This window comes from Geotrypetes seraphini, chromosome 8, assembly GCF_902459505.1.
Source record: "Geotrypetes seraphini chromosome 8, aGeoSer1.1, whole genome shotgun sequence".
NCBI lineage: Eukaryota > Metazoa > Chordata > Amphibia > Gymnophiona > Dermophiidae > Geotrypetes > Geotrypetes seraphini.
The window spans coordinates 18,897,230-18,907,582 of NC_047091.1; the positions used below are offsets into that span (position 1 = coordinate 18,897,230).

The 10,353-nt window shown below is 44.0% G+C and overlaps 1 protein-coding gene across 6 annotated transcripts in view; it reads left to right on the plus strand.

Moving 5' to 3' along the window:
• The window catches only part of SAMD4B (sterile alpha motif domain containing 4B), a 65,234-nt gene extending 56,762 nt beyond the window's left edge, over positions 1-8,472 (plus strand). For 4 of the 6 annotated variants that reach the window (XM_033954944.1, XM_033954943.1, XM_033954948.1 and 1 more), the window contains exons 8-13: positions 3,006-3,091; positions 3,470-3,588; positions 5,346-5,547; positions 5,844-5,967; positions 6,233-6,340; positions 6,686-8,472. In XM_033954944.1, the coding sequence (XP_033810835.1) occupies positions 3,006-3,091; positions 3,470-3,588; positions 5,346-5,547; positions 5,844-5,967; positions 6,233-6,340; positions 6,686-6,714 (668 nt within the window). In that variant the 3' untranslated portion in view covers positions 6,715-8,472. The remainder of the gene's footprint in view (positions 1-3,005; positions 3,092-3,469; positions 3,589-5,345; positions 5,548-5,843; positions 5,968-6,232; positions 6,341-6,685) is intronic. The other 2 variants (XM_033954947.1, XM_033954949.1) reach the window with 1 other exon arrangement.
• Positions 8,473-10,353: the final 1,881 nt, after the last annotated feature.

A 10,353-nucleotide genomic window follows, 5' to 3' on the forward strand; every position in this document is an offset into this window, starting at 1 on the left:
CTCTTTTGGTGGGCAGAATCTCATTTGCAGGCTCTCTCAGGAGTGGAAACTGTGCAGGCTGACTTTCTCAGTCAGCAGACTCTCGACCTGGGGGAATGGTGGGGGTGTTCTCAGATGAATCTGATGGCCTCAGCTGTAAACACATAGGTAGATCACATTTACAGCTGAAAATACGAGCCCGGAAGCATGAGGTTGGACACTTTAGTCTAACCGTGGTTGGAGAAAGGGTTCTTGTGTGAGTTAGTCATTCACAGGTTTGTGAGTCATCTGGAGTTGGCAGTCCTAGTGGTGCCCAATTGGCCCTGCAGACCATGGTATATGGACCTAATTTGCCTCCAGAGGAACAAAGGCTTTATACTGCCGCTTCAAGTGGATCTTCTTTCACTGGGACAGTTTCCTATTAAGAACCTGGAACACTTTGAGCTTATGGCATAGCTCTTGAGCAGTTGGCCCTGACGAGCAAGGGTTACTCAGATGTGGTAGTTTCCACTCTATTTAGAGCTAAGAAGCCGTTGCTGGTAGCCAAAGCCTGGAAGTCCTTTCAGCATTGGTGTGCTTTGGATGATGTAGAGCCCTTACAAGCTCCAATTTCGGTAGGTCTGTCGGATCGCAAAAGGTGCAGATAGCAGGCCTTGCCTGCCTTACCTGTTTCCAAGTTCAGGGGGAGGGAGAAAGAGGCTGTCTGGCCTCTTATGAAGTTGTTGCCCAGTTCATTAAAGGGGGCTCTTCAGTTGCTCCCTCTGGTACAATCTCCCTTTCCTTTCCTGGAATCTTAACACCATATTACAAAGTTTCAGTAGAACTCCTTATGAGCCCTTATGGGAGGCTTCCCTTCTAGATCTGGCGATTGTCAGCAAGATGAGTTTCCAAGTTACAAGCTCAGTCCTTAAGTTTAAGGAAGCAGGGCTCACCTTGTGCACAGTTCTGTCCTTCTTATCAAAAGTAGTCTGCCTTCCACATCAGTCAGGAAGTTCGTTTGCTCACTCTTCACCCTATGGGGTCTAAGGATAATGTTGCATTTGCCGGAAGTCAAGCAAGCGCTTTTCTGGTACTTCAAAGTTACTAATGAGTTTCGTGTATCGAATCACCTTTTTCTGACCAGTCATGCCAAGCAAGGGCTTCTAAAGCCTCGATTTCCAGATGGATTAAAATGGCCATTTCCTCCTCGTATGTGGGCTGCAGTATGTAGCTGCTGATCACATTGAAAGCGCACTCCACTAGAGGAGTTATTACCTCATGAGTGAAGAGTCGGGTGGTTTCATCTGAAGAAATGTGTAGAGCTGCTACTTGGTTTACCCTTCATACCTTTACCAGGTTCTATAGGGTAGACATATTAGCTTGGAAAGACGCCACTTTCAGGTCCTGCATTTTTGAAGGCAGGTTCAGCGGACCTCTCCTAGACTCCAGAGACTGCTTTGGTATATCCCTAGTGTTCAGGACCACTAGACACATTGCACTAGAAAGGAAAGATTAGGTTCTTACCTTGATAATCATCTTTCTTGTAGGCATGAATAGTGATCCTGAAGCCCCATGCTGTCAGTGGTCTTTGCCTGCCTTCTGCCTTGAGATCAGTCCGAATTTGGAGAATTTTCTGTGTTTCAGATGAACTGAGAGAATAAAAAACCTTCAAGAAAGTAAAGTCTGGTTTAAGTCTCTGCTTGATAGCAGGACATGCGAGTAACTACGAGCTCTATATAAGATTAGTGCTGGTTGCACAGTTTTTGTATCTGTTTTGATCAGTTACTTGAATTTTATAATATTAATGGATATGTTGGTTATAGAGCAGAATAGGTAATGTCAGGGATTTTTCCCCATTTCCCTCCTGGTTATGTCTGTCATTACAGTGCTACTTGATTGCTTTTGTACAGACTGAGGGGGCAGGAACAGCTCCCTGGGAAGGAGGTGGAGTTCAAAAGATGATTGCCAGAATTCTGCAAGCAACTTGTGGGTTCAGGTGCAAAACCCTAGTTTTGCAGGACCACTAGACATATCTACAAGAAAGATTATTGAACCTAATCTTCCCTTCCCCCCCCCCCCCCCCCCCCCCCGAGTTCTGCTACTACTTTAACCTTTTAGCATGGTTCTGTTCTCTGGAGCCTTTGACAGGTTTCTTTATCTGGGACATTTATGAAATGACTAGTCAGGTTTCCTTCAGACACTCTGCTCTGTAGTATAAGCACAAATATATATTGTACCTGCCTTGGATCTTGTTCTTGCATGCCTACAAGGATCCCCATCTAGGATATAAGAATCTACAGCTGCAATTGTACTTGTGATGCCTCTTGTTGTCAGGACTCCCAAGTGTTAAGAGCAAAAAGCCAAAGCTCTTAACTGATAAGTCTGTAATTTCAAGGACAATCTGCTCTCTCCCTTCAATCTTTCAGACTTGTACCATAGTTGTTGCTGAAAGTAATCCCTTTTTCACCTGCTGGGAATGTTGTCACATGCTGGCAGCACATTTGTGGGCTTCAGGGTATCATAGAAATGGAGATCAAGCCTATACGGTCTGCTCATCCATACCAGCTGCCCAGCTCTACAATACCTTCTGAGGTGCTTGTTTCATACTTTCTTGAAATTGGTAATGTCTTTGTTTCTGCCACTTCCACTGAGCTGTATTAGATCCACCATTTCTGTAAAGAAATATTTCTTTGGATTACTCCCGAGTCTGCCCTCTTTAATCCTTATCTTATGACCCCTTCATTCCACAGCTTCCTTTCCTTTGAATGAAGTCCATCTCCTTTGTATTCATACCTTGGAGGTATTTCAAAGATTTGCATCGTATTTACTCTATCCTGGCTCTTCTCTAGAGTATACATGGTTAAATCTCCATGTTTATGATGAAAAATATTTTTGTAGCCATCTGATTTATATCCTTTCAAAGCTGAAGTCTAAAGCGTTTCACTATTGTCTTTCAGTACTAGGGGCTGGAAAGGGGCTCCTGCATTGGGGGGAAGTGTGGCCATATGCAATACGGTGACAAGGTTTTTTTTCCCCTGTCTTCTCAGTGTGTACACAGCTTCTGGTGTCTCGGCCGGATGAGGAGAACATCACTTGTTACCTCCACCTTCTTGAAAAGTGTCTGTCACATGAGGTAAAAGGGAGGGATGCCTGCATATGGGGGATTGAGGAAGGGAGGGAAAAACTAAAGTTATTTAGTGGAGGTCCAAACTAGAGAATGGTACAGGGACAAATTTTTCCCCATCACAGCGGGAACTTATTTTCCCATCCTGTCTCTACCCCATTCCTGCAAGCTCTGTCCTCATCTGCATAAGCCGCAAACACTTTAAAATCCATAAGTGTTTGAGACTTTGTGCAGTTAGGGCAGAGCTTACAGGAATGGGGCAGAGACAGCGACAAAAGTTTTGAGGACAGGGAAAAATATGTCCCCGTGTCATTCTCTAGTTCAAATATTACGCATGGTTCCAGGGTTCTGCCTTCTCATATGGGCATTTCTTGTTGATTTTCAAAGGCATTCACAGAAACTCAGAAGAAGAGGCTGTTATCATGGAAGCAGCAGGTGTTGAAGCTACTGAGGGCTTTTCCTAGGAAGGCAATGCTGGAGATGCAGGGATATCGACAGCAGAAAGGGTATGTATTGGGGAGCAGGGTAGACTCTCTAATTATGATGACCTAGGATGGGGGGGCATGTATACGAGGTCCAGCTGAAGCCTCTTCAGTACCCTTGCAAAGAGCAAACATGTCATTGTCTCTATAGAAAATGCTGTATCATTTGTCAACACAAATGTGTCCTTTCAAGACTGCAGGTCTGTCGAAGAATCCTAGTGATATTATAAAACATTCCAAAATGATCCTAAACCACAACAATTTTCTGAATGTTTATTGTACAACACTTGTGTTCCAGTCAAAGTGGTAATTAAAGATGGGTGAAACTGTTGTGGGTACAAGTGAGCTGCTGCCAACTCAGTTATGGGAGAATCCCTGCTTCCAGCTGTTACATAAGCAGTAATGAGGAAGGGCGTTGATTGTGCCTTAGTCCATCGGCTTGCACTTATTGCATAAGCTGTGCTCTTGTAATCATGTAATCCATTCCTTTTCTTTTCACAGTACAGTACACTATGTGCAGCTGTGTCACCTGCATATGGCACAGCACTGGGATGTCATCAAATATTTTAAGAAAAATCATGAAATAGATTAATGTTCTGGCTATGCAAAGGAGTTTTCAGTCAGCTGTCCTAGCACATGTATCTGAAAGTGGCTAGGGCAGTGTCTCAAGACAGTTTACATATAAAGAACAATGCCTAAGGGGAGAGGTTTTACAACAAACTAAACATTACATAAATTGAATTTGATAGCATAATGTATGAGAGAATCAGTAGCTGAAAGAAGGGATGTCAATAGAGCTGTTTGGTTTCTTGGAAGTTGGTGGAGAACAGGCGGTCGTAATACATGACTGATGATTTGGTCATGCATGTTGTGGGCAAAGGAGACTCTGTGTCCACTAGTAACATATACAGTCATGTGAAAAAGTTAGGAAAACCCCCATGAAATATTCAGTTATTCCTTAAGAAATGTTCACATATCGATGTCAAATCCTTTTTTTTTTTTTTTAAATCTCTAGAAGAGAAAGTGATGTAATTCCTTGAGTAACTTATGAAACAACAGATATCTACAAAAATGTGTATTCTAACTAAGAAATAAATTAGGACACCCTAATAGCTAGTGTTACCCCCCTTTGGCTGAAATAACTGCAATGAGATGCTTCTTGTAGCCATCTACCAGTCTCTGACATCAGTCTGAGGAAAGTTTGGCCCAATCCTCAATGCAGAATTCTTTCAGCTGTGAGATGTTTGAGGGTTTCTTGCATGTGCAGCCCATTTCAAATCACCCCACAGCATCTCAATGGGATTAAGATCAGGGCTTTGACTCGGACGCTCCAGAACTCTCCATTTCTTAGTTATCAGCCAGTCCTTGGTGGATTTACTGGTATGTTTTGGGTCGTTATCATGGTGCAGGGTCCAGTTCCGCTTCAGCTTTAATTTTCTTACAGATGGTCTCACATGTTCCTCAAGCACCCTCTGATGTATGGTAGAATTCTATGATGGTGAGCTGGCCAGGTTTACCTACAATTACATCATTTCTTTTTCCAGAGATAAATAAAGTATGTCTGATCTCTCAAAATTATTGGAGAACTACATCCTGCTAACCATTGAAACAAAACACATGCTGAACTTTTGGGGTGTTGCTTTCTGTAGCATATCCTGTGTGTATGTTGGGCTGTAACTAGGTTCACATGACTCTCTGCATTTGTTTATAGCCATCATCAACTGTATGTTGGATAACTCTGCTCTATTACTTATTACTGTCTCTTTTTTTTCCTGCCATAGATGGGCTTTCGGCTCTAACTCGCTCCCCATAGCTGGCTCTGTGGGGGTGGCAGTGGCACGTAGAGGTCCACGACAGTTTCAGATGCCCCCAAGAGCCATCCCCCCAACACGGATGGGGATGATGAGCCCAGCAGGGATTGGTGGAGGGGTTTCTCCACAGCATGCACTGAATGCACCAAGCATAGGGAACCAGGGACGGCAGGTAAGGCCGTATGTATGTCATAATTTGAAAAGTGAATACATAATGCATTGTTAGATCCAAGCTGAAGAAACAAGAACCTGGGGAATTCTGAATGGCTTTGACTTCATTGCTTCCTAGAACTTGTGTACCTTGCATAAATTTGTTGGGTGGTACTTATAATCCTCAAATCACTCGAAGCCCCCCCAAATCACATCACCTTTCATAGTCTCGAGTATGCAAAGTGAATCAAGAGGGCATGCTCTGCCGTGCAACCTAATCCACTGAGGGTCTGTCTCACTGGTTTTCTTCCCTCACAGAATCTATGGTTTGCCAACCCTGGTGGCAGTAACAGTATGCCTAGCCAGAGTCGGAGCTCTGTTCAGCGCACACACTCGCTGCCCGTTCACTCATCACCACAGGCAATCCTTATGTTCCCACCAGGTAAGATCACAATGTGCTCCCTTCCTCTAATTAGTTACCTCTTCTTTTCCTATTCCTACAATATGGGCTGTTCTGCTCTCGGTTCTCAAGGATGATGGGAGGGGGGATTGTCATGGCAGATGTCACATAGGTGCATGCCAAAACACCTTATTGCTTGTGTCCCATTCATATCTTGGTCAGTGGGGCTTTTCAATTAGTTGAATGCCTTCCAATTCCCCCTTTCCCACCCCTCTTCTATGGCATTGTGCTCATCTTTTGGCTACAGCTTCACATTCTACTTTGTGTGCAGACTGCCAGGTTCCTGGAACAGACCTGGAGATAAATCCTACGCTGGAGTCGTTGTGCCTGAGTATGACGGAGCATGCACTTGGTGGTAAGAATTACCATGGAGTAGTAATTTGAGCACTGGGGTAGGAGGGAAGTTTGGATGTCCTGTGAAAGATGATGGGATTCTATTTCTGTATTTATCTGTGGAAGGATACAAAGAGATGTATAGCACCAAATGCAAGATCTTCAGATGTTGTTTTGAGAACTTATGGGTCATGTGTCCAGTTCACCCAGAGGCTTACTGTGCCATTAGAGGTTTGCCTATAGGAGTCCTTGAATAGCTGTGCAAAGCTGTAGGCCATGACTTTATCTGTGGCATTTATGAAACACTGTATGGCAGCACACAGTCCAGTAGATAATCCCTTTTTATGTGACTTTTTTTCTGTGATAGATGGAACAGACAAGACCTCAACCATCTGAGCCACTCCTGCAACCTCTGACAAAACCTTAGGACCCTCCCAACAGTTCGTCATGAAGTTTGGTGGGGGGAAGGTGTGAATCTGCTCCTCCGTGTCCACCTCCCCCCACCCTTTGCAGGACGTCTCAATGAGAGGGATCACTACAGCCCACCATCTATATGTTCTAATATTTTCTTTCTTATATTTTTATCTATGGTTTAATATTGAAATACACAATGCCTCAATTACTACAGTTTAATGTTGAAGCAGAAGCAGGAGTTATTCTTTCAGTACTCACTATATAGCACATGTCAGGGAGAGAAAGATCTTGCATATCAAATACAATTCTGTGAGCCCCCTGATTCAAAGCACCTACTGCTTTGGATGTTGCTTCTGACACTGCAGTGAGACTCAGGCTGATATTTAGGGCAGGCTCCTGGTGTATCAGCACTGTCTCTCTTCAGGGTCAGAACATGGTGCATCCAGGAAAAAGGCAAGGAAGATAGCTGCAAGATATTTTCCTCAGCCACTGACATGGGATCCCCAGACCTGCACTGTGACTTTCTTGTGAGGCAGGAATAGTAGAGGAGTGGCTGCTAGAAATAGCTTAAGTTAAGTTTCTTGGAAGTGTTTATGCATCTAAAAGTGGAGACAGTAGTGGGGGGGGGGGGGGGATCCATGCTATAAGAGATGGCAAGAGCCTAGACTCGCCTTTTAATGGATCAGGGATTGGTACCAAGGAGGCAGTGTACATTGTCTTTTAATGGAAGACCTATTTCCAGCTCATCTCTGTTCAGTGTAGAACCATTGCAGAGGGTAAAATGGCAGTGATACTTTTCTGATGACATCACATGATGCTAGCAGGATGATGTCATAGTGAGTAGATAACTTTATGCAGTGGATGAATGGATTGATTTTTACTATCCGTACCCTCCTGCTGCCTCTGTGTAGCATGGAATTTTGAGCTAGAAAGTCTCTCTATAGTTGGATTGAAAAGGCCTTTTATGTTAGGTTTATGATGAAGGTAAAGCACTATATGGGAGAAGGAATTCCTCACAAGGTGATAACTGAGCTGGGACACTGCATGTACTCTGTTTCTGAACCACAAGAGACTGCAGCTACTGAGCCTCTTTAAACAGGGGGAAGGCTGTGAACCATTCCTGTTTCAGTTCTCCAACCTGCTTGCTAATTGTGATAAGCTTCTGTGTTTTAATTTAAATTTCATTAACACACAGGAAATTTGGAACCTTTATCCTCACACTGGTCTCCCTAAGGTCTGCTACTCCCCTTGTCCTGGGCCAGAACTTCCCTCCTTGTCTGTACCATCCCCCTTTTTAATACAGGGCATCAGGATAAGGTGGTGTGGGGGCTGGAGTAGAACCCTTGGTGGGGTTGTGGGGGGAGAGAGTTCAGTATCACCCCCTCCCCCCATAAACCTAACTTCATCTTCTGCAAAGTATTTACAGAATAGTAGTAAGTATTTATTTCTACTGTAGAAACAAAACACCTGTCAGATAGAAATGTTATTTTACATACATTTTATTATGAATAACTTTTGTTATGACTATGGCTGGTAACCATGAATACATTATTAAAAAAAAAAATTGTGTGTCTGAGTGGATGCTTGAGTTTCCTGGTCTAGATAGAGGGTAGGATTCGTTTTTGGTTCTTCGGTAATTCCTGTCTACTTAGAATAAAAAAATCTTAACCTGTTGTCATACTCTTGGATTGCAACACTGCTGCATCAGAGGCTGAAGTAATGAAATATAAAAATAGGCAATAGTCCAGTAAAAAGGATAACTTAATACATTTATTGATAGCTTTCTGATACCAAGCCCCCGCCCTCCTATTTGCACAGGAGAAAGACAAAACTACAAGGGAATCATATGGTCAATCTGGGTTTTTGGATTTTCAGGTCCAACATTCCTACCTCCATCACCTCCTTGTGTACCTTTTAAGCAAATCTTTGGTCCTGCAGCACTAGCCTGGATCCAAAAGATGGGGCCTGATCCCCTGGCTATGCCCTGCTTGATCCTATCCCTCCCTCCTTTTATTAAGACAGCAAGTTTTCATTTTTTGCTGTGCTAGCAGCAGTTTTACAGGCTGGCTGTGGCCTGCACAGGGCCTTTCACTCTGACCTCACTCACCCCCTTCCTACATCACTTCCTGTGGGATAGGATTCTACTGCAAGTATTAACGGGAACCACTGCGAGAAGGAATAGTAAAAGAAGCACCAACATGCAGTACTTGCCGCTCCTCCAGAAAATGGTACAAATCAACAATCACATACTATGGAGTGGTCTCCATTCATTTTGCCATAAGTACACTGCATTCAAACAGATATATAAATACAGTCAAACCTCGAGTTGCGAGTAAGCCGGGTTGCAAGTGTTTTGCAAGATGAGCAAAACATTCTGGCAAACCTTGTCTCACAAACTGAGTGTTGACTTGATTTGTGAGCACCCCCCCCCCCCCAACTCGAACCGGCACCTCCCACCCGAACAACTTGAAACTTACCCCCCATCTGTCACCGGCACACAGCCCACAGGATGTGCCAGTGCCGCTTGAAGAACTTCCTGCATCTGCACATGCTCAAGGCCTTCTAATTCTCCCTCTCACCGAGATCTCTGAGAATCTCAGTGAGAGGGAGAATTAGAAGGCCTTGAGCATGCGCAGATGTATGCTCAAGGCCCGGCAGAGGCAGGAAGTTCTTCAAGCGGCACCGGCACGTCCTGTGAGCTGCATGCTGGTGCCAGCCGGGGGGTAAGTTTCAAGTTGTTAGGGCAGGGGGGCCTTTGCGAGTGGGGTGGGAATGTATCAAGCGAGTTTCCATTATTTCCTTTGGGGAAACTCAGTTTGATATATGAGTATTTTAGTTTACAAGCATGCTTCTGGAACAAATTATGCTCTTAAACCAAGGTTCCACTGTATATATATTTTTTGTTGGTGGGGTTCCCCTCTCCCCAAGTAAGGAGTGCAGGATAATTCCAACTGGCACCACCCACTGTATCCAGAAGTAGGCACTCAGGAAGCCTAATCCCCTTGCTCCAGCATTCACATAGCCAGAACAGGAACTTAGCTGAAGCTGGACCAAACCACCGCTTACAGGCCAGGCTGAACAAGAGAAAACACCATCCATCCACCTGAGTAGATTGAGAATACTGAATTACCAGTGAGCATACCATTGTATATATGACAGCTCAGCTTGGTGCTCTCTCTCTCTCCTGCTGGTAGATGGACACAACCCACTCCTCTCGTTTCAGCTGCTATGACTAGGTATGATACATAATGTTTCTTTTGCTGCCCTAATTCAACTAGATTATTATCCAGGTACTGCTGCTGGATATCAGCACTGCTTAAGAAACTTCTAGTTCTACCCGCAGACTAGCCTGCTGTTAACTGGTTAGTACTGTGGTGGTCTGCCAGAATATTCAGCACTATTATCCAGATAGGTGCTGCTGAAGTTTCAAGATTGAACAATATAAAGAGGAAAAAGAAATCCATTGTGAAACAGAGTAATTCTAAATGCATTAACATCCTGGACTAGTTAACCAGTAGGAGCCTCTCCTACAGCTTAGCTAATGCAGAATATCAACCCTGTTGAGCTAGGCAGCATAATCTTTACACATCTGGACAGGCTATGGACTCACAGTGGCAGGCA